The sequence below is a fragment of the Pleurodeles waltl genome, chromosome 1_2 (assembly GCF_031143425.1).
Source record: "Pleurodeles waltl isolate 20211129_DDA chromosome 1_2, aPleWal1.hap1.20221129, whole genome shotgun sequence".
Taxonomy (NCBI): Eukaryota; Metazoa; Chordata; class Amphibia; order Caudata; family Salamandridae; genus Pleurodeles; species Pleurodeles waltl.
The window spans coordinates 1090513226-1090537979 of NC_090437.1; the positions used below are offsets into that span (position 1 = coordinate 1090513226).

Consider the following 24754-nt stretch of genomic DNA (forward strand, 5'->3'; position numbering starts at 1 on the left):
AGTTTAGCACAAAAATAGCTGCAAAGCATTGGAGTGCTGAAAGAAGGCAGTGAGCTGAGAATAATAATTTAATTATCAAGGTGAGTAGCAGATGAAACCTACTGCTTGGAGGGTAATGCCTCTTAAAGGAATGCACCGTTAGCATTTTTCAGAATTGTAAGAGGCTAGAAGGATTTCTCATGACAGGTAACTAAATGCTCAACCTAATTTACTGGTCGCTGAATAAACATAGATGTAGCACTTTCAGATCTTCAATTCGTAGATCAGTAATATGCAGAACTAGTTACTTTGCCTTAAATATATTAATATAAATGCATTTCTAATCTTACCTCAGAAGCTGAAGCTTCCAAGGCTACTTTATCAAGTGAGATCCCAATGGCAGTCCTCCAAATAAATCCATCATTCAGTGTTACACAATAAATGGCTGGCCATAATACTTAATTAAATTGATTCCATGGCAACAACAAACAATACAACTTTTTATTTTCGCCAATTGTACTTACCACTGGCCACTCTCGTGCATCTTGAAGCGCCAGCTTGTGCATCCCTCTTGTGTTCATTCTGTTCTACGTTACAAACGCACGTGTGATTACATTTTCAGATCTCAGACTAAGAAACAAGCTCAACCAGCTATAGAAAATCTCAATAGTGATTATAGTGCCCATATTTTGAGAGTAATATTTCAATATCCATGAACATACAATGATGGCTTTCAATAATTGCTTGTTCTTGTTCTTATTTTGTTCTTAATACAGCAAGGACACAGAGGCGGGCACGCTTCACCTGTTATTGTTGTTATTTAAATTATACAATTGCAACTCAGCATTAACAGTTAATAATGAATATCAACTCATCTATATTCATATAAAATGAGGAATGCTAATTTTCCTCCACCATTTTCAGCTGAACCAGGAGTTAGAAAATATGAATGGGTGCATTGGTTAAAAAACGTTGATAGTTACTTGATAGCCATTGACTGTGATCGCTTCCCCTTCCAGCCCCGAATCAACACAACCCCCCCGTGGCGTCTCATGACGTCAGCGCGCGATCGCGCACGATGTCCTCATCAGAGGCCTGCCCCAAGCTTTCAGCGTGGATTGGAAGAGAAATGCTTTTGGAGGGTCGAGAAAGGCATGAAAGGAGAGGAAACGCATGAAAGGAGAGGAAACGCAATGTGATCGGCCAGCAGAAATGCCCACTAGACACCAGGGTTTTTAATTTTTTTTTTTTTGTTAATTGAAGAGAGGGGCGTGGCCCGGGGGAGGCGCAAATTATTTTTAGTCCATTTCTGACACATCTGAAAACGAAACATCTGGTTGATTCCAGGGTGGTGTGCTTCACATGAACCCCACACCATTTTCTTACCCACGATGCCCTGCAAACCTCCAGCTTTGCTGGAAATCACACATTTTTCCCACATTTTTGTGATGGAACCTTCCGGAATCTGCAGGAATGCTGAAAATTCCTACCAACCAACATTGTCTCATCTATACCGATAAACATTCTGCTGCACTTGTTAGCCTAAAAATGTTTTTTTCCCAACTGCCCTTTTGGACCCGCTTTGGTTCCCCCTCAATTTCAACATGTTTTTGGCTCCTCCCTGTCACAGGCACTTGGCCCACCTACACAAGTGAGGTATCATTTTTACAGGGAGACTGATGGGACCATTGGGTGGTAGGAAACTTGTCCTGGTGTGGTGATCCCACAGAGAAATGTGGGGGAAATGTGATATTTTTTTTGTGTGTGCTAAATTTGAGGTTTGCTGAGGATTCTGGGTAAGAAAACATTGGGGTATCCACGCAAGTCACACCACCCTGGACTCCCTCGGGTGTCTAGTTTTCAGGAATGTCTGTGTTTGGTAGGTTTCCCTAGATGGCTGCTGAGCCCAGGACCAAAAACGCAGATGACCCCCCAACCCACCCTCCCCTTGCAAAAACAGGTAGTTTTGTATTTGATCATTTTGATGTGTCCACATTGTGTTTTGGGGCTTTTCCTGTCGGGGGCGCTAGGCTTACCCACACAAGTGAGGTACCATTTTTATCTGGAGTCTTGGAGGAATGCTGGGTAGAAGGAAATTTGTGGCTCCTCTCAGATTCCAGAACTTTATGTCACCGAAATGTAAGGAAAAAGTGTTTATTTATTTTTTATTTTTGGGCCACATTTTGAGGTTTGCAAAGGATTCCGGGTAATAGAACCTGGTGAGAGCCCCACAAGTTACCCCATCTTGGATTCCCCTACGTGTCTAGTTTTCAGAAATGCACAGGTTTGGTAGATTTCCCTAGGTGCCGGCAGAGCTAGAGGCCAAAATTTACAGCTAGGCACTTTGCAAAAAGAACGTGAGATTTCATTGTAAAAATGTGATGTGTCCATGTTGCGTTTCCTGCCGCGAACATTAGTACTAACCACACAAGTGAGGTACCATTTTTATCGGGAGACTTGGGGGAACACAGAATAGCAAAACAATTGTTATTGCCCCTTGTCTTTTTCTACATTTTTCCTTCCAAATGTAAGACAGTGTGTAAAAAATAAAATAAAAAAAGTCTATTTTAGAAATGCCCTGTAATTCACATGTTAGTATGGACACCCTGGAATTCAGAGATGTGCAAATAACCACTGCTTCTCAACACCTTATCTTGTGCCCATTTTGGAAATACAAAGGTTTTCTTGATACCTATGTTTCAGTTTTAAAATTTCAGCAAATGAATTGCTGTATACCCAGTATAGAATGAAAACCTATTGCAAGGTGCAACTCCTTTATTGGCTCTGGATACCTAGGGTTCTTGATGAACCTACAAGCCCTCTATATCCCCACAACTAGAGGAGTCCAGCAGACATAACAGTATATTGCTTTAAAAAATCTGACATTGCAGGAAAAAGTTTGAGTAAAACGTGGAGAAAAATGGCTGTTTTTTTCACCTGAATTTCAATATTTTTTTATTTCAGCTGTTATTCTCTGTAGGAAACCCTTGTAGGATATACCCAAACTACCACTTGCGGCTTTCGGAATTTTGTCTACCTTCCAGAAATGTTTAGCATTGGTTTCACACCCATTTCTGTCACTAACTGAAAGGAGGCTGAAAGCACAAAAAAATAGTAAAAATGGGGTATGTCCCAGTCAAATGCCAACATTGTGTTGAAAAATGAGGTTTTCTGATTCAAGTCTGCTTGTTCCTGGAAGCTGGGAAGATGGTGATTTTAGCACCAGAAACTCTTTGTTGATGCCTTTTTCTGATGCGGAACGTAATTATAGCACAATTGCGTGAAGCTTTAGCATGTGCATGGGCAACAAGGCAATTTTCTAAATATTTGTGTGGATGAAAGTTCTGCTTAAAAACGGATCATAAACCATTATTGTCACTGGTTACCGAACACGATTTAGGAAAAGCTAGTCCCAGATTAGATTGGTAGCAAGAATGCACAAGTTCAATTTTGAAGTGAAGCATATTCCAGAAACCAGTGTGGTTTTAGAGACAGCTGCGGTACCTCCACAAATACTAAATGGTGCTGTCCCTGATGCGCGATAAGGCAATCTGGAACAGTTCTGTGCATTACTTATTTTTCATAGATTTTAAAGCCACTTTTGATCACATTTCCAGTGAATCCTTGTGGCGCAAATTACGGGGTTGGGGGTCTTCCGTCAAACCTACTGAGAAGTATTGAACAGCTCTACTCAAACACATTGGTGCGGGTAAAGCTGGAGGATGACGGGCATCTCACGGGTAAAGCTGGAGGATGACAAGCACATCTTACAGAAGATTTCCCACAGGCACCGAGTTTGGCAAGGATGCGTGTTAGGGCCTCTGCTATTTGATCTGTACATTGCCGATCTGACGGAGGCCCTAGATGAAGTCAGTTGCCACCCCCCTAAACTGGGAGGTCAACGTTAAATCGGTCTACAGCGACAACTATCGACTCTTCATCTCTGCATTGGCAAGACCAGCCTTGAAATAAATCCCACTAAAACCAAGACTGTCATCCTTTGAAAGAAAATCATAGAACATGGAAAGTGGCATCTACATACTGGGGCATTCATCTTGACAGCAAAGGCACTTTTAATGCCTACTAGAATTCCTTGAAAACCAAAGGCAATAGCCTCATGTTTGGCTTCATGTCTCTTCTCAGAAACTACGTGGTCTGAGCCTACAGCCTCTACTTCAGTTGATGAAAGCCAACTTAACATCAAAACTAACTTGTGGGAGAGAAATTACTATAGGCACAGAGGCTACCTTACTAGACAAGATAATCACTAGAATTTGTAAAGCAGCATTTCATCTGCCAAAAACAGCATTGCCTGCAAAAGTAAGGCCTGAATTCAGTCTCACAAAAAAGACCAGAGCCAGAAGCAGCTCTTTTTAAAATTTCTGCCACAGACTCAGTCTTATCCCCACTAGGCAGCATGAATGGTTTAGTCTGGCGAGATCTAAGCTGCTCAGATTCTGCTTCCACCTATCATTGCCACCTTCAAGAAAAGCTCAGCCAATTTTCGCTTAGAGAAGCATAGGGAAAAATCTCCTGCAGTCGGCATTCAGGAACTCTCAATTACTGCAAAAAAGCTCTCAAGTATAGACAACATGGCTGCTCTGACCAGGCTGTCGCGTCTGTGCAGTAATCAATTCCTAGGAACCACGGAAACAGCAGCAATACTTTACATTACTTGCACCTATCTGATGTGACTAAAGTCTCGGTTTCTAACCATCACATTCTGTTCATCTGTCCTTCCCTGCTACAATTAAGAAAAGGTCTACTGGGGATGTAAACCTGCCGTCAAGCTGTATTTGCAGGTCTGAACTCTGAAAATACTATGCTAAATGTTAAAATTGTCAAATTCTTCCAAGCCGCTGCAGTGAAACTGCCAACAACAAGGCCTCCTTGAAAGTTGGATTTTAAAACTGACTTGCTGCTCAATTCTGTATCCTGCAAGGCTGTTCTACCATTGGCCTGTTTCATTTAGCTGCATTTCAATATTGTTGTGGTTTAGTGTTTGTTTTTGCTTTGCACCTTGGTTCTAGTCACTTTTTCATCAAGCTTGTCTAACATGGTCTTGTTCTGCTTACCTTGTCCTTGACTCTGCACTTTCACCTCCGCACTACCTCAGTTTAGCTGTCGTCATTCTGTCACAATTCTGCTGTTATCCTGCACTCTGCACTTTACATCAGGCACTTTATTCACTGTTAAAGGAAGGATAATTCCAAAGTGCACTAACCTATTATAATGTGGCACCTAATCTGGTTTGAGATAATTTCACTTGCTTTCTCTAAGTTTTGGTGTTGCACCCTGCTGCTACCCTGCTCTTATCCCTGTTGCTATCCCACACATGAACCAAACAAAGGTGTTGTTTCGCTGCTCCTTGTATATTGCACGTTTGCTAGTATTTTACTTTTCATCCTCACTCAGAATAGTTTGAGGTTTTTAACTTACATGATGTTTGTAGTTGTTTGCCATGCTCCCGCAAACATTGTTTTAATTATTTGATGTGTATTGCACTGACTGTACCTCTGCTAAGTTTTGAATTTACTGAACAGTTAACAATGTACTTACTTATCTAGTGTTTGCGCTGATGCCTGGTAATGACAAGTCCAGAATTTATTCTGTGACCTAGAGGGGTGCAGCAAGCATGCCTTCAAATGGCGAACAAAATAATGTCCATTCCCGGGGGTGAGATAAATAGTGGTGTTGGTAGCCTACTATGTTTTGTGAAACCTTAGTGTGACCAGACATTTTACTTTTATGTCAGAGAGGATGTTGTCTACTGACTTCTCTCATGTAAAGTTCTCCTGTTGTGTGAATCCACAGAACCTTGCACTTGTGTGCGTTGAATGTGTATCTCATATTTAGTAGCAGGTTTGTATTTATGCATGCCTGAGACTATGGATGCCACTGATTAACCTTGGTACAAGATGGAGTAAGAGGACAGCTTCCCCAGACAGGAAGTGCATTACAAGTATTAATTTGGTTAAACGATAGAGACAAAATACTGCAAACTGGTTCCATCAGAAATTCAGTAAGGGTCTTGCTTGCAAAAGTCTGCCAATTAGTTCTTCTGGAGTGCTAACATTTGGTAGAAAATAAAGGTAAGGGGTAGGACTAGCGTTTCTGTTCTGCGTAAGGAGTAAGGAAGTTTCTAGGCAAGGCCCTCCCTTTTGTTACTTCTTCACAAATGCCTAAGTTTTTGATTCTCCTGCTTGGAACCACCCCATTGCTGCCTGCTGAGAGCCATCACTTTGTTCACAGGCTGTCAGGAAAGCTGCATGAGAGAAACAATCCAAACCAATTCTGAAACCTTAGACAGTGGATCAACATCCCCTGTTTGGAAGATATATATAAAAGTTGGATCCCAGGCACCTCAATTTGTTCCAGTTTCCTCTTGACCAAGAAAGTGAGTATTCCTCAGAGTACTTGCTTCCTTGGCCAAGCTGCCCTGCTGCTGGAGCTGCTGTGACTTGTGCTGGTTTCTGACAGCCAGTCTTTCAGAATTCACGATTCATACTCCGATGACTGCACTTTGTGCTGAAGAAGATGAGGGTTTGCCTGAAGTGTTTAGAAGTAGGCCTGTCCCCAGAGAAAGTGTGCCTAGCCTTTCAGAAGCAGAGGCTTCCTAGGCGGTAAACCCAAACTCCAACCCCAGCCCCAGTGTGTTCCTGGAAGAAAGTCTCACCCAGAAAAAGATGACTACTACAGAAAATGAAGCCAGGACTGACTTGTTCTGTGAGGAGATCTGTTCCAGCTAATAATGAGGTACTTGAGTCTGTGTGCCAGAAATTAAATTGTATATTTAGTAGGTAGTGGCAAAATTGTAATTAGTTGTGAGCTTTCTATGTCTTCAAGCCTAATGCCCCAGCCTTTTAAATCAAACAGCCTTCTTTCGCAGTTCGTTCTCTGGGTCTGTGTATTGGCCTCCTTCTTTCCACAAATCAGATTTCTTCTAGGTCCTGTGTTCAAGTGACCACCTTCAGGAGGTGTCTTGCAGAGTCCCTCAGAGCAAGTGAATAAAACATATTTGCTACACAATTTGGTTACGGGATCCCTGCTGTGAACATCGCCTCACCCATGTCTGTTAGACTGTCCCACAACTTGTGCCTGTAAATCTTAACCAGTTCAACGTGCCAAAACTCTATGCAAATGTGAAATGAGTGTTCTCTTCCCCAGTTGACTACCTATTTGTGAAGGGTGACAACCAACTCCCCAGTACTTGCCTCCACATCCAGAGTTTGCCTCATGCACCTTGGTGTGAAGAGCCCCAGCACCTCTCTCCTGGGGGTCAGGGGTGACTGGGCTCATGCTCTCTGTCAGGGATGTCTCTTGGTTGTTGGCATCTTCCCTTTATCAGGTTCATCCCCTTGTGTTATCCTGACATCTTCATCTTACTGATTCCTGCTGTAGCTGTTTTTTAATCGTCCTCCTCACCCTGATTCTCTTCCAGCACGGTCTTCACACTGGTGTTCCTCTAGCTCCCATCCATAACCTTCTTTCCACACCTCTCACTCATCATTAGACCTGTGTCAGAACCCTTTTCAGAGAGCCACAGGGCAGGCAGGTGTACTGGGCCCAGCCATGGCGGTTGAGGCCTTCTACTTCTGATGCACCGTGGCCTGACCTACTATTGATCCGAGCAACTGGGCCGAATACCCCTTTTGCACTGAACTCTGAGTAGAAGCTGTGGTCAAGCTGTCAAAGGTCCCTGAGGGGAGAAGTAGGTACAGGTCAGTGAACACAATTCATAAGCCAGAGTGCAAACAGTACAAACAAGAAATCACTGAACGGTCAAATACTTGCTTCCATACAAAATAGAAGTATTTTATTTCTGACTCTGCACATTCAAAGTTATGTGAAATGCAGAAGCAAGAACGCTGTTCCCCCCCCCCCCCCCCCCCCCCCCCTTTGAGGTTAGGACTCTAGTAGTTGTCAATCAAGTCCTTGTCCAACCCTTCTTCATGTAACTTGTTGGGGTTATTCTCCATTTACTGGTGGCCACATTCAGGGAATTAATTGCCTCACTAATTGGCCATATTCAAGAGGTCCTCTTTGACTCTTCAGGTTTTAGCCAAAAGTATTTATGGTGCTGCAGCACCGTTAGCAGCGATTTTCCCCCGCGGCCCAGCTGACCCAGTCCATGTCTTACATGTTCTTGCAGCCAGAAAGAGTTTAGTGGTGCAGCAGGTGCCCTCAGCGCAAGCATCCGCTAGTCAGACTCTGCTTGAAGAAGTCTGGTTGATTGTGGCCTAGGCGGCAGCTCACAGCACTGCAGGCGCTCTCTTATGAACGGCGCAGCCAGAGTTCTTCTCAGTTGGAACAGCTCTCAGTTTGCAAAGACATGGTAAGTTGTCTTTACCCAGCAGAGGGCGGGGGGGGGATCCTTTCATCAACTCCTGACTGGAGCCCAGGGAGGGTGCAACATTGTCCTTGGCAGTACTCAGTGATCATAACAGTTCCCTCTCGGTGCAGGGCCAAGTGCCAAACAAAGCCTCAGTCTCTTCTTGAAGCAACCTGAATCCCTCGGTGACGTTGGTACCGCTAACCCCTACTGGCATACGGGGTTGCCATGGTACTTGACAGTAAGGGTACAGACTATCTTGGTGCAGGTGCCCACACCAAGATGGCTACCAGTTTTTGTTCTTTTAGAAGGACTATCGTTACTAGTGGCCCCTCTGGCATATGGGGTCATTATGGTGCAGCAGTGTGGGTTTGTCCAGTCCTGCGTGGATCTTACCTCACGAGTCAATCTCTGGTGGCCCCCTCCTAACATAGAGGGTCACTGAGCTTACACTGCACATGGGCATTAGGATCTCCCAATGACTCCCAGGTCCCGTATCTCAGCAACTTATACCTTAATGCAACCCTGGACAGGTACATCCTGTCCTTCACTGGCACAGACATGCCAAACCTGGTGTCAGCGAGAAAAGTTTGGCAAACCATCCCAACTCCTCTCTGCACACTCTCTGTTGCTCAGACGTTAACTCTGGAGCTAATCGAACCCCCCTCAATGTGTCATTCTTCATGTCACTATGCATCAAATCAGGAAGAGGCTTACTGTCTACCTCTACTTCCTCTGCCATAACAATGACCTTCACTGTGCAGTCTCTGCAGAGGTAAGGCTTCAGCCTGTTTACACAGAACACCCTCTTGGGTTCCCTTGTGGCACCTGAGTTCACCAGGTAGATAACTTAAGACACTATTTGAACTACTTTTTATGGCCCACACCATTTGTCCTCTAAAGCCCTGGGACAAATAATTTTCAGTATCAACACCTCCTGACCTTTGTGATACCCAGTTAGTGTAGCTTTCTGGTCATACCATTCCTTCATCAGCGCTTTGCTAACCTAAATGTTTTCCTTTGTCTGACTCTTGTATTGCGGTACCAGCTTCCTGGGGCCAGTCACATAGTTCACCACAATCTACTGTGGAGACTCTGCGGTTCCTTCCCACCCTTCTTTTACTAAGGTGAGTGGACCCTGCATCAGGTGTCAATTCAGAGGTACTGAGCCCTATTACCTTCTGCAGAGTATCTTGGGTAGGCAAAAAAGAGACATGGCAGGAGAAGATCCCACTGCCTTCTGAGGGTCACTGGCAGAGTTTCCGTCATGCTCATTTGTGTTTTGTTAAAACGGTCCACCAAACAATTAGTTTGTGGGTGGCATGCTGATGAAGTGGTATGTCACACCAGCTTGCTCCCACATCTGTCTCATATAAGAAGAGATGAAATCTGTTCCCTAGTCTCAAATTACTATCACTGGAAGTCTGACCCTAGAAAAAATCCCTAGGAGAGCTCTTATTGTGACCTTTGCAGTTGTGCTTCTCAGAGGTACAGCTTCAAAGTACTTGGTGGCATGATTTACAACAACCAAGATGTACTTGTTGCCTGACTGTGACGGGGGTTCAAATGGACCAACAATGCCTACTCCCACCCACTCAAATGGAACACCTGGACAGGTTCCACAGAACTGCTCTGTCTGTGCATCCTCGGCCAGTACAACAGTGGGTCCAACCTCTCGTTTTTTTTTCTTTTTATTCCTTAGTGCCCTGCTAAGGGCACCTCATGGGCCAATAACAACATTAATTTCCTGTGCACTTACGGAACCACTAGTTCTTGGCTCAGGATTTACTAGTTCACTACAGAGTAGACTATCATCCCAGCCAACATAGTGTTTCCTGACCACTCCTTTGCTGACATGTTCCTGGGCTTCCTTTTGAAGTCCCACAAGTGTAGGGCAGATTTTCCTGTGCCTTTTGGAAATCTCAGTTTGGCATTCCAGAAGCAAACAAACCCTGCAGCTGTGTAAGCGATCCAGACTCCAGCAAATGGTCTGCTTTGGGAGCCTCGTACTCCTCTCCCTCTGAAGCAGAAGTGATGACCTCCACATGCCACTGGCTTCCCAGAGTCTGCCCTTTCCTGCAAATGACCTTGTACTGGTCCCTGGAAAACAAAGATGATCCCACCCTTTCCTGGAGACTGATGTGCAACCTGTGCTCTGATCAACATGGCTGATGTTGCACAAGCCATAAACGCTTCCAATCCTGGTGGTGCCAGGTGCAATCAAATCATTTCACATGAGATATCCAGTTTGTTTCTTTTCCCTTACCCCTACATCAATCATGGCAGCCTTGCCATTGAGCTCAGTCTCAACCCTGATCAGGCTTAAGGTACTTCCTCTCAGTCCATGTTAGAAAGGCTATCCCTCACAGTTTCAAAACATCTCGGTCCCTCTTCCAAATGCCTATAGCTTAGGCTTAGCTTGGCTTAGCCATAGGTTGAGTGCTACCAATCCCTTTCGGATACCTTCACCCACGTGTAACATGCTTGCAAGCATGTTAGACATGGGTGTCGCTGAGCCAAATTTCTTCTCTTGACAATCTCTCTTGTAATGTCCCACCTTGTGGCACTTAAAACAAGTCACCACCTTGGACTTAGAAGGACTTCCTTGCCTTCCCTCCTCATGATACTCCTTCCTGGACAAATGATTACAATTGCTTTGTTTCCTGGGCCCTTCACTCGTCCGATGAGTATTACCTTGGCCCTTACTTTCTGGTTTGGAACCCATCTGTGGAGAGTTCTCCTCTTCCTTTGGCTTGAAACCGTGCCTCTCAGCCCTTTGTGAACCCTTATAATTAACCATTTATCAGCTAACACTGCAAGGGTTTTTGGATTTCTCTGATAGAGAAGACAGGTGTTGCCTAAATGGGATAGAGCTGTAGCAAGGTATTATGTGGTATGACTGGGGAGTCTTACAATATAATATTAGCATGCTACCTAGTAGTGAACCTTGGGATCATACTAGTAAAACTTAGCTCTGTCTTGGTAGTATGGCAAAGAGCAGCAAGGCTATTTAGAGGAGTATGTGTAAAGCATTTCACAATATCAACATGAATGATAAGTAAATGACACGACTCCAAATCCAGTTTAGAAGAATAAAGCTTATTTTATATAAATTTAGACACCAAAATGAACTTTTTAAGTTAAACACATCCGGAGTTATGAATTTTAGGAGCTTAAGAAAAATAGGGAATTTTTACTGTTTAAATGGCTTGCATTGAGGTCAGTAGAGAAAATCAAAGTGTGCACTCGGGCACTTGCATGGTGAGTTCCAGGGAGCCCACCTAGACTTAAGGTTCTGCGGGGCCCTAGGCCAAGAGGCAACAGTCAGTTTCCTATTACCTTGCCCAGGGAGTCCAGGTGCAGAGGTGCTTTGGCTGACCTTAGTGCGGACGGGTCTGCGGCTGCTGGTGCGTTTGCCCCACTTGGCAAACCGGTACGTAGGGGTGGACACATGCGCTGCTCTTTGGATGTAGAGGTTTTTGTGGGGCCAGGACCAGGAATCAACAGTTGGAACTTCGCCACCACATCCAGTGGTTCTGGGTGCAGAGGTAGCTTCTAGCTGTTAATCACTGGAGCTGGTCGTGCCAAAGATGAGTTGCTGCTCCTCTCGAGGTCACTCTCTTCAGGATGCAGAACGACAGGAGAGGGGTCGTTGCCGATGTCTGCCTCTATGCTGGAGGTCTGCTCTGGAGTTGGTGATGTGCGATTGGCTGTTTGTTTCCCAATCGGTGACAAACAGGCCTTCGTAGCTGCAAAGATGGCCCACTGGTACTTCGATGGCTGGAGGTCGTCCGGCTGGGAGTAGAGGCTTGAAACTTGGCAGGGACCTCACTCCCACTCTTTGGATCCTTGGCACAGAGGTTCTTGAGACTCACTCACATGGAGCCTGTCTGGTCGTATTTCTTTTGACTTCAGCACAGCATTTATTCCTGCATTTTATAGTCGGGAAGTCGTTCTTGGCTTCTCGGTGTCCACTGGGGTCCCTCTTACTGGGACTAACAAGCTTTCACCTCAGGCACACATCAGTCACTCAGTTCCAGTGGTGGTCTCTGTAGGTCACTTCTGTGTCCTCTCTTCACGCTGCGGCTGAAGTCCAGGTCCTGCTGTTGGTTCCCAGAGCTAGCCCGCCCTGTAGTGACCTATTCCTGTGGGAGTGAGTCACTTTCCTACCCAGAATCCACTAAACCTAAGGCTTGCCAAGATGGCAGAACCCTTCCATGGCTGTACAGACTCCCTAGCCTGCCCTAAAGGTGTGGCTAGCCTTTTGGGGGTGTTCACCTCCTGAATAGTTGTTTCCTGCTGGCCGGACTGGGCAGGGTGGGAAGGGCTTTGTCCTCCACTGGGGGACATGTAAGTGCATTTCAAAGTTGAGTGAAGCCTTGAGGCTCACTGCCTTGATTAACTTTTCACACTAGCCAGCCTGGGGGAGGGAGGCGTGGGTGAGGGAGCTGTGACATGCCTACATGCCCAGGCCCTTTGTCTCTGTCCTGTGGAAGTGCTAGCACAACCAGCAGGAGGGCAGACTCAGGTCTGTGGTGGCAGAGGCTGGAGTGGGCCCCCTCTGAGGGTACCACCCATGCACATGCTAGCTAATTCTGAGCATGGGCAGCATGCTCAGGGTTATAAAGCAAAGTTGTTTGATACCAAACGGGGGGTGGGGGTGGGGGGGATCAGACGGGCCGTCACCGAGCTGGACATCTGGGCACTGCCAGATATCAGTCCATGTTATCCTGTGGACTGCCGGTTACTCGTGGTAGCATTAAGTTTTAAATGCTATCACTGGGTGAAATATGCTCATGCATGTATGTCCTCACTTATAGTACAGTGCACCTAGCCTCATGGACTATAGGAGGCCTGCCTTTTGGGTGACTGACCTGTACTATGGGCATTAGAGAGACTCTCCTGCACCTGTTGTGGGCAGAGTTGCCCTCGAGCAGCAGGCTGCTCATGCAGGCTGACATGGCAGCTCTGTAGTCTCATGTTTACTTGGACCACACAGGGTGGCACAATCAGTGCTGCAGCCCTGGTGACCACTTTTTCCACCCTTCTCCTGGGTACCACTGGAATTACTAGGGAAATACACGGGTGGTAATGTCTTTGCCAGTTGGCCTATGCAATTCGACATACAGTTTAAGGGAAAGAGCATAAGTACTGAGGTCTGGTTAGCAGGCCTCAGTACGCTGACAGGTCAATAAAAATAGCATCAAGCAGCAAAAAGTGAGGGATGACCATCCAAAAAGGTCACTTTACATCAGAGCACTCCTCTTTAAGTCGTACTGTCACCATCAGATGGGTAAGGGACTGAAAATCCTTGGCCTTTATCCCTCTTACCAACTCATTTCAATCACATAATACATCTTTCTTAGACCTGACAGCCTTAGGGTGGTCACCCCTAACTTTTCACCCATCTCCCTCCACTTTGTAGATACTGTTTTTGCTGGTTTTACCACTCTGCGCACTTTCCCACTGCTAACCAGTGCTAAAGTGCATATGCTTTCTCCCTTTGAATATGGTAACATTGGATCATACCCAATTGGAATATTTAATTTACTTATAAGTCCCTAGTAAAGTGCACTATATGTGCCCCCAGGGCCTGTAGAGTAAATGCTACTAGTGGGCCTGCAGCACTGATTGTGCCACCCACTTAAGTAGCTCCTTAATCTTGTCTTGGGCCTGCCATTGCAAGGCCTGTGTGCACAGTTTCACTGCCAATTCGGCATTTAAAAGTACTTGCCAAGCCTAAAACTCCCATTTTCTACATATGTCACCCCTAAGGTATGCCCTAGGTAACCCATAGGGCAGGGTGCTGTGTAGGCAAAAGGCAGGACATGTACCTGTGTAGTTTACATGTCCTGGTAGTGTAAAACTCCAAAATATGTTTTGACACTGCTGTGAGGCCTGCTCCCTTCATAGGCTAACATTGGGGCTGCCCTCATATATTGTTTGACTGGTAGCTGCTGATCTGAAAGGAGTAGGAAGGTCATATTTAGTATGGCCAGAATGGTGATAAAAAATCCTGCTGACTGGTGAAGTTGGATTTAATATTACTATTTTAGAAAGGCCACTTTTAGAACGTGAGCATTTCTCTGCACGTAAATCCTCCTGTGCCTTACAATCCACGTCTGGCTGGGTTCAGTTGACAGCTCCCTTGTGCATTCACTCGGACACACCCCAAACACAGGATACTCGGCCTCACTCGCATACATCTGCATTTTGAATGGGTCTTCCTGGGCTGGGAGGGTGGAGGGCCTGCCACTTGAATGTCAAAGGACAGTAGCCTGCCCTCACACAAAAAGGACTGCTACACCCTCTACTGGGACCCTGGCAGACAGGATTGAACTGAAAGGGGACCTTGTGCACTTCTAAGCCACTCTTTGAAGTCTCCCCCACTTCAAAGACACATTTGGGTATTTAAACAGGGCCTCTGCCCCAACCAACTTAGACACTTCCTGGAGAAGAGAACCTGAACCAGAACTTGCATCCTGCCGAGAAGAACTGCCTGGCTGCCCAAAGGCCTTGGTAGCAAGCAGGCACTTGGTAAGCAAGCAGACACTGGTGCTCCAGGGCCGGTAATCTTGGTGTCGTGGGTGATGCCCCTCTCTATCGCCCACTCCCTCCACTCAATCAGTAGGGAGACAGCAGGCCCTTGCCCCAAGTCCTGGTCACAGGTAGAAATCTTGCAGAGCTCCCCTTCTCACACAGCCCGTCTGGCTGCTTGGCAGATGACAATGTTTGGGGTATCAGCCTCCCCTTCTTATAGTCCATTTCCTGGAACCAAAATCTAATTTAGGGTCTTAGTCTTTGAACTTTTATGTTGAGGTTCTGCTTCTTTTGAAGTGAACACTTAACTTTTTCTTCTTTCCTCATGAAAGGCTGTCTGTCACAGCATTCAAGACTCCAAAGCTGATTGCCCCAGAACACAATTCATAGGAGTGACCGGAGTTCACACCTGGATTTCACCGAAATGTATGTCAAAAGGTTAATCCCAGATCCCCAGCCCCACTCTTTGATTTCTTTAACAGCTTTATATATTTTCCTAATTAGTTTTGTCCAGGTCCCTTCTTTACGATCAATCACTGAATCAAAGAGCAGTCTTTTGAAATGTAAATTGTCTGCTACGTTTTCCTACTGTCTGTTTTCCACCCAGTTCACAGGAATGCAGCAATACACAAATCTACATGGGGGGGAGGGTCAGAGTACGGTGTTGTCTCCCTCTCAACCTCATGTCTTCACCCGGCAGTCCAGGGCTTCCAAAAATGCAACCCAGGGTCCTCCATGTAATATACCGTTGCAGGCACACTTATGCTAAGTGTACTTTTACAGCACACTTATTTTCCAGCACTGTTAATGCAGTACCTTGTGCCTTTAAAGACCCACATACATTCAGCTCACACATTCAGTCTGTGTGCATTGTTCAGTACTGTAGTACTGTATATTTTCTGAATTGTACCACAGTGTTCTAATTGCAAACATACACACTTGCACCATGTGTGTACTGCACAACACTTCACTCCTCATGTATTGTACTTCAGTCAAGCACACATACACTCAGCACATGCTTTCATTGTGCGCACACTGCACATCACTAAATCTTAAATGTAATTTATTCCCCTCAGGTACACAAACACTCTGTACATGCACTACCCACACACACACTGAACAGTACTTCTCTGTCCCTGTACTGTACTCTCCCTAGAGTCACTACTCCTGAGCTGTGCAGCTCTCCTCATCTACCTGGTGTAGAATGAGCTAAGAAAACAGCAGCGGAACTGTAGGCCTCATGCCAGTGACAGTGTCAAAAGGACCTGTTCAATACTGCTGATCACTACATGGTGTGCTGCTACCACCACTATTGTGCTGCTTAACTTTTGGTGAAGACAGAACCTTTCCACCATTGAGTGTATCGCTTTGGACGCCCCTCCCAGTCTTACAAGACCACAGTCCATGCGACAGGCCTATGTCATGGTGCACGTACATGACCTGTGTTTGCATATGACACAAAATAAGCATTAGGGATTCACACAATAGTACAGTTGGGAACTCCAGGCAGGAGTGCTGGTCTCTTACCATGCAGAGGACTTTTCCATCCAAGCAATATTACATGCCAGGTCAGAGGTTGAAGCCCAGGCTTCTCCAGACTTTAGGGGTTGGCACATGGGGTATGTACAGGCACCACTGTGTTACAGGAGGGTCAGGGAGTAGGCAGCCCTCTTGGCTGATTAAAATGACGGTGCAGCTCTTTGAGACAGATGTTGTGTGGTTTCAGGGCAGTTGAGCTTTGTGTTATGTGCTGCTCCTTGGTAGTCTGTTAGTCGAAAATGTCATTATGCTGGTCCTACGGGCAAGCTGGCTTTTGCTTTATCTTCGTGGATCAGGTCCTTCCTGCTCTCCAGCGCAGTCCAGCTTTTCACTGGTCCAATAGCAAAGCATTTCCACAGGCTTTCCCATAGTTAAGCCTGGTCAAGCAGGGGTTCTACTTCTGAATCTTTAGATTTGTGTATCTTCAGGCCGGTGTAGAGAACCTCCTCAGTGCAGACTGAATCTTTGAAAAAGGTACTGAATGAAGTGTCCAATGCTTATTCTCTTTTCAACCAGGCATGGCAGATTATGCAGGTTGCACTTTTTTGATGCCTTAATGGTCTTGTTGCGAGCATTTCGGAATCACCTGCAATCCAAACTCGCAAGCTCTCTGCTAATCTCCTGAAAGACCTTATGGTGTCCTAGGTACATATGTAATGGTTCCTACTGGAGAACTGCTTCACAGGGGGCTGTTGGTCATTGGAATGAGAGGGGATCTTTGCCTCTGCTGTTGATGAGGGGAAAAAAAGTAAAAGGGAGAACCTCGAGTAACCTGGCAGGGTTTTCGAGGTCAGTGAGGAAAAGAGACCGAGAGATGTTCAGAAGCATACAAGAGCAAGGAGATGCAGCTTTACATAGTTGTGCAGAGGACTTTCGGTCAGCCATCATGTACACCTGAATACTAAGACACTGTGCCTTGTTAAAAACTAGTGTTTTTGGCCCATCCTCAACTTTGGTTAAAATTGTCTACACCTCGCAAACATTGTATGCATATCAAGAGTTATTCATTAGTTACATTCTCACCCTAAATAAAAAAGAAACAATCTTTATTATCTTTTATTATCTATGAATTTCCAACATTATATATGAATTGGATTTGTCTTTACCTGAAGAGATGCCATCATATATGCATGGATGAACTGTTTCTGAATGAAATGTTGTCATTGATATAACATGCAAATTGATTCCAACACACATTTTCTTACGAATTGCTAAATAAATATTTTCTTCTTCGCCTTTTTGTGTAGGTTGATACATGGAATTGGAAGGTCAGGGGATATTGCTGCTATCCAGCCAAAGGCTGCAGGGTCCAGCCTGCTAAACAAAATAACAAATTCCATAATGTTGGATATAATAAAATTGTCGGGTATGTCTTACTGTAAATATATGAAGTTTGTTTGACAATTAATCCAATTGTTGCCTTATAATTATTCACTTAAAGCATCTATCGACTTGGGACAAGCTTTTGCATTGTTATTATGAGTCTTTGGCATGGGTAAGAGGGCGTAGTGTAGTTAACATTTTGCCTTTACGTTCAAAGTTGGCAGAATGCTGTAGTAGATCAGGTTGCAAGCATAACATGCCAGTCCTCTTGCTTGCCTGCAGCCTGAGTTACTTCCTGTGCTTGGCTGTAATTAACATGTTCGATGGCATCTGTTGCTGCAGATACACATGTTGTGCACAGTCCGCCATCTGGTGTTGGGTCGGAGTGTTACAAGTTGTTTTTCTTCGAAGAAGTCTTTCGAGTCACGAGACCGAGGGACTCCTCCTCTTTGCTTCCATTGCGCATGGGCATCGGCTCCATCTTAGATTGTTTTTTTTCCGCCCTCAGGTTCGGACGTGTTCCTTTTCGCTCCGGGTTTCGGGACGGAAAGATAGTCAAAATTTCGAAAAATTACGTCGGTATTGTTTCGCTCGGGATCGGGATAGTTAGAATCGACACCGAATCGTGAAGAGCTCCGGTAGCCCTTCGGGGTAATTTCGATCCCCCGTCGGGGCCTGGTCGGCACGACCGCGTGTAACATCGACACCGATGGAACGGACCCCGTTCCGATTCTGTCCTAAATGCCAGAATAAATATCCATATACGGACCAACATTTGGTCTGTAACTTGTGCCTGTCACCCGAGCACAAGGAAGAAACTTGTGAGGCCTGTCGTGCGTTCCGGTCCCGAAAAACGCTCCGTGACCGTCGAGCCAGAAGACTACAGATGGCGTCCACGCCGACAGAACACCGAGAGTTCGAGGAACAAGAAGAGGAGGAAGCCTTCTCCATCCATGAAACGGACTCAGATGAATTCGACGTCGACGAAACTGTGAGTAAGACGTCGAAAAGCACACAGCACAAGAAAATAGACAAGGCCCAGGGGACGCCACTGCCAACTGGCCATGGCTCAACCCATAAAGGTGACCGTCTATCGGCACCGAAAAAGGCCGAACCGGTGCCCAGATCGTCCGACTCGGGTCGAGACACAGGCACGCAACATTCTCGGGACCGAGAAAGTGTTGCCGAAAAAGATCGACGCCGAAAAGGCGGAGCCGACGCTGCTCGACGCAGAGACAGCGGCACCGAGGATGATCGACGCCGAGAAGGCTCAACTCCGAAAAAGAAGAGATTCGCCTCGGAGCCGAAAACAAAAAAGGACACAGTTTCGGTGCCAAAACAATCAGCAACCGAAACCACTACTGGCTCATATTCAGAGGAACATTCATTGTCCTCTCAAATGCGTAAACACAGGTTTGAAGAGGAGCTACAGACTACTGATGTAGACCATACACAAAAGAGGATCTTCATCCAGAGTGGAACGGGGAAGATTAGCACTCTTCCACCAATCAAGAGAAAATGGAGACTAGAGTTCCAAACTGAACAACTAACACCACAAGCAAAGGTGGCAAAGAAAGCAACTCCGCCACCCTCTCCTCCACCTGTAACTCAAATATCACCGGCACAAACTCCGTCACATTCACCGGCTCACACCACCATGAGCCAAGATGCTTGGGACCTATACGACGCACCAGTGTCAGACAATAGCCCAGAGTCATACCCTACCAAGCCATCACCACCCGAGGACAGCACAGCGTATGCGCAGGTGGTAGCTAGGGCAGCAGAATTCCACAACGTGTCGTTACACACAGAACCTGTCGAGGATGACTTCCTTTTTAACACCCTCTCCTCCACCCATAGCAACTACCAAAGCCTGCCTATGCTTCCGGGAATGCTAAGGCACGCGAAGCAAATCTTCAAAGACCCCGTCAAGAGTAGAGCAATCACTCCAAGGGTTGAGAAGAAATATAAAGCACCTCCCACAGACCCTGCTTTTATCACCTCTCAACTGCCACCAGACTCAGTCGTGGTAGGAGCAGCTCGCAAACGAGCCAATTCACACACATCGGGCGATGCACCACCCCCGGATAAGGAAAGCCGAAAATTCGACGCAGCTGGGAAAAGAGTCGCTGTTCAAGCTGCCAGCCAGTGGCGCATCGCCAACTCTCAGGCGCTCCTAGCGCGCTATGACAGAGCCCATTGGGATGAGATGCAGCATCTCATCGAGCATCTACCCAAGGAATTTCAGAAGCGGGCAAAACAAGTGGTTGAGGAGGGACAAAACATCTCCAATAACCAAATACGCTCCTCTATGGATGCAGCGGACACAGCTGCAAGAACAACAAACACTGCAGTTACCATCAGAAGGCACGCATGGTTGCGCACATCTGGCTTTAAGCCAGAAATACAGCAAGCAGTACTCAATATGCCGTTCAACGAACAACTATTGTTCGGACCAGAGGTTGACACGGCGATTTAGAAGCTGAAAAGGGACACTGACACAGCCAAGGCCATAGCGCGCTCTACTCCCCGCAGAGCAGAGGCACTTTCGGCACCTTCCGTAAAACAACATTCAGAGGAGGGTTTCGGGGTCAGGCCACACAAGCCAGCACCTCACAATCAACACCGTCTACCTACCAGGGACAGTACCAAAGGGGAGGTTTTCGGGGCCAGTACAGAGGAGGACAATTCCCGAGACACCAGGGGAAATTTCAAAGCCCCAAAACCCCAACAACCAAACAGTGACTTACAGGTCACTCAACCCCTCCACATAACACCAGTGGGGGGAAGACTAAGTCAGTTTTATCAATCATGGGTGAATATAACCACAGACACTTGGGTCTTAGCAATTATCCAACATGGTTATTGCATAGAATTTCTACAGATCCCTCCAAATATCCCACCCAAAACACAAAAAATGTCAAAACAGCATTTAGACCTCCTAGAAATAGAAGTTCAAGCACTACTGCAAAAAGAAGCAATAGAACTGGTACCATGTACAGAAATAAACACAGGAGTCTATTCACTGTATTTTCTAATACCCAAAAAGGACAAAACACTGAGGCCAATCTTAGATCTCAGAATACTAAACACCTACATCAAATCAGACCACTTTCACATGGTCACGCTACAAGAAGTGTTACCACTGCTAAAGCAACAAGATTACATAACAACCTTAGATCTCAAAGACGCGTATTTCCACATACCGATACATCCTTCGCACAGGAAATACCTAAGGTTTGTATTCAAGGGGATACACTATCAATTCAAAGTCTTACCGTTCGGTATAACAACCGCACCAAGGGTGTTTACCAAATGCCTAGCAGTAGTAGCCGCACACATCAGAAGGCAGCAAATACACGTATTCCTGTATCTAGACGATTGGCTAATCAAGACCAACTCGCTAACAAAGTGTTCACAACACACAGAGTATGTCATACAAACCCTCTACAAACTCGGGTTCTCCCTCAACTACACAAAATCAAACATTGTGCCGTGCAAAATACAGCACTACTTAGGAGCGGTAATCAACACAACAAAAGGATTACCCACTCCGAGTCCACAAAGGGTTCAAAATTTTCACAAGGTCATACAGGCCATGTATCCAACACTAAAAATACAGGCAAAAGTGGTTTTAAAACTCCTAGGCATGATGTCCTCATGCATAGCCATTGTCCCAAACGCAAGACTGCACATGAGGCCCTTACAACAGTGCCTAGCATCACAATGGTCACATGCACAGGGTCACCTTCTAGATCTGGTGTTGATAGACCGCCAAACATACATCTCGCTTCTATGGTGGAACAGTACAAATTTAAACAAAGGGCGGCCGTTCCAAGACCCAGTGCCACAATACGTAATAACAACAGATGCTTCCATGACAGGGTGGGGAGCACACCTCGATCACCACAGCATCCAAGGACAATGGGACGTACATCAAACAAAACTGCATATAAATCACCTCGAATTACTAGCAGTATTCCTGGCGCTAAAAGCATTTCAACCCATCATAACCCACAAATACGTTCTTCTCAAAACAGACAACATGACAACAATGTATTACCTAAACAAGCAAGGGGGAACACACTCGACACAGCTATGTCTCCTAGCACAAAAGATATGGCAATGGGCAATTCACAACCACATTCGCCTAATAGCACAGTTTATTCCAGGGATCCAAAATCAACTAGCAGACAATCTCTCTCGAGATCACCAACAGGTCCACGAATGGGAGATTCACCCCCAAATCCTAAACACTTACTTCAAAATTTGGGGTACACCGCAAATAGACCTATTTGCCACAAAGGAGAACGCAAAATGCCGAGACTTCGCATCCAGGTACCCACACAGACAGTCTCAAGGCAATGCCCTATGGATGAACTGGTCAGGGATATTTGCATACGCTTTTCCCCCTCTCCCTCTCCTTCCATATCTAGTAAACAAATTGAGTCAAAACAAACTCAAACTCATATTAATAGCACCAACATGGGCAAGACAACCTTGGTACACAACACTACTAGACCTGTCAGTAGTACCACACGTCAAGTTACCCAACAGGCCAGATCTGTTAACACAACACAAACAGCAGATCAGGCATCCAAACCCAGCATCGCTCAATCTAGCAATCTGGCTCCTGAAATCCTAGAATTCGGACATTTAAACCTCACTCAAGAATGTATGGAAGTCATAAAACAAGCTAGAAGGCCATCCACTAGACACTGCTATGCAAGCAAATGGAAAAGGTTTGTTTGCTACTGCCATAATAATCAAGTTCATCCATTACACGCATCCCCAAAAGATGTAGTGGGATACTTACTACACTTACAAAAGTCAAATCTAGCCTTCTCTTCCATAAAAATACACCTGGCAGCAATATCTGCATATCTGCAGATTACTCATTCGACTTCACTGTTTAGGATACCCGTCATTAAAGCATTTATGGAGGGCCTAAGAAGAATAATACCACCAAGAACACCACCAGTTCCTTCGTGGAACCTTAACATCGTCTTGACAAGACTCATGGGACCACCTTTTGAACCCATGCATTCTTGTGAAATACAATTCTTAACCTGGAAAGTTGCATTTCTCATTGCCATCACATCTCTAAGAAGAGTAAGTGAAATTCAGGCATTTACAATACAAGAACCTTTTATCCAAATACACAAAAATAAGGTTGTACTAAGAACCAATCCTAAATTCCTACCAAAGGTTATTTCACCGTTCCACTTAAATCAAACGGTAGAGTTACCAGTGTTCTTCCCACAGCCAGACTCAGTAGCAGAAAGGGCACTACATACATTAGATGTCAAAAGAGCACTAATGTACTACATCGACAGAACAAAGGAGGTTAGGAAAACAAAGCAACTGTTTATTGCATTTCAAAAACCTCATACAGAAAACCCAATATCAAAACAAGGTATAGCCAGATGGATAGTTAAATGCATCCAAACCTGCTATCTTAAAGCAAAAACACAACTGCCCATTACACCAAGGGCACACTCAACCAGGAAAAAAGGCGCTACCATGGCATTCCTAGGAAATATTCCAATGCACGAAATATGTAAGGCAGCCACATGGTCCACGCCTCACACATTTACTAAACACTACTGTGTAGACGTGCTATCCGCACAACAGGCCACAGTAGGTCAAGCCGTACTGAGAACTTTGTTTCAGACTACTTCCACTCCTACAGGCTGAGCCACCGCTTTTGGGGAGATAACTGCTTACTAGTCTATGCACAACATGTGTATCTGCAGCAACAGATGCCATCGAACTGAAAATGTCACTTACCCAGTGTACATCTGTTCGTGGCATTGGTCGCTGCAGATTCACATGTGCCCACCCGCCTCCCCGGGAGCCTGTAGCCGTCGGAAGTTATCTTCAACATCTGTATATTTGTATATATATATATTACTTAACCTTAATTTGTACATACTTATTCATTCCATTGCATGGGCACTATTACTAACACACACAACTACTACCTCACCCTCTGCGGGGAAAACAATCTAAGATGGAGCCGACGCCCATGCGCAATGGAAGCAAAGAGGAGGAGTCCCTCGGTCTCGTGACTCGAAAGACTTCTTCGAAGAAAAACAACTTGTAACACTCCGACCCAACACCAGATGGCGGACTGTGCACAACATGTGAATCTGCAGCGACCAATGCCACGAACAGATGTACACTGGGTAAGTGACATTTTCATTCTCCTTCTGATTGGTCCTAACAATGTGTTTATCCTGAAGTAATGACTTTCCTTTCAAACAAGTAAAATATGGCAGTCTTGCAAAAACATTTAGGCCCCCATTATAACTTTGGCGGTAAGTGCCGCTTACCACCGCGGCGACGGCCGCCAAAAGACCGTCGCCACAGCTAACATTTGTCCGCCATAATATGACCACAACCGGATTTCCGCCACAAGAAGGGCGGAAATCTGGCTGTGGCCATGCGGGCGGACGGTGTTAAGGTGGTGCTGCTACCACCAGCAGCGCCACACCATTAGACCGCCACCAGCCGCATTGTTCTGCTGGCAGGTGCTGCTGGAAGTTTCAGCGCTCCATCCCGTCCCCTGCCGGAAGACCCCTGGATGTAGGTAAGTCGGGTTTCTGACAGGGGAGGTGGGGGGTGTTGTGTGTGTTGGGTGTGTGCATGAATGTGTGAGTGTGTGCGTCAATACGAATGTGTGTAGTGTTTTGTGTGTGTGTGTGCGCGCATGTGTGAGAATGCGTGAACGAATGGAAATTGAATGCCTGTTTGCGTCAGTGTGAATGTGTGTACGGACAGATGTGTGTGTGTGTGAATGAATGGATGCATGCGTGTATGCCTGTGTGAGTGAGTGTGTAAATGTGTGGTGTATGCCTGTGAGTGTGCATGTATGAGGGGGAGTATTGGAAGGGGGGAGCGTGGATGGAGGTGGGGGTTGTCTGGGGAGTGTTTGGGGGGGGGGATGGGCCTCCTACCAGTGACAGGGAAGGAACTACCTCTCACTGGTAGGGCCTACCGCCATGGTCTTCATAATGCCACTGGCGGGACCACTACTGT

The 24754-nt window shown here is 45.8% G+C and overlaps 1 protein-coding gene across 1 annotated transcript in view; it reads left to right on the forward strand.

The window, feature by feature from the left end:
* Positions 1 to 24754, forward strand: part of SEPSECS (Sep (O-phosphoserine) tRNA:Sec (selenocysteine) tRNA synthase) — a 196384-nt gene that overhangs the window by 22159 nt on the left and 149471 nt on the right. Inside the window, exon 3 of the mRNA XM_069202162.1 lies at positions 17638 to 17756. Within this exon, the coding sequence (XP_069058263.1) occupies positions 17638 to 17756 (119 nt within the window). The remainder of the gene's footprint in view (positions 1 to 17637; positions 17757 to 24754) is intronic.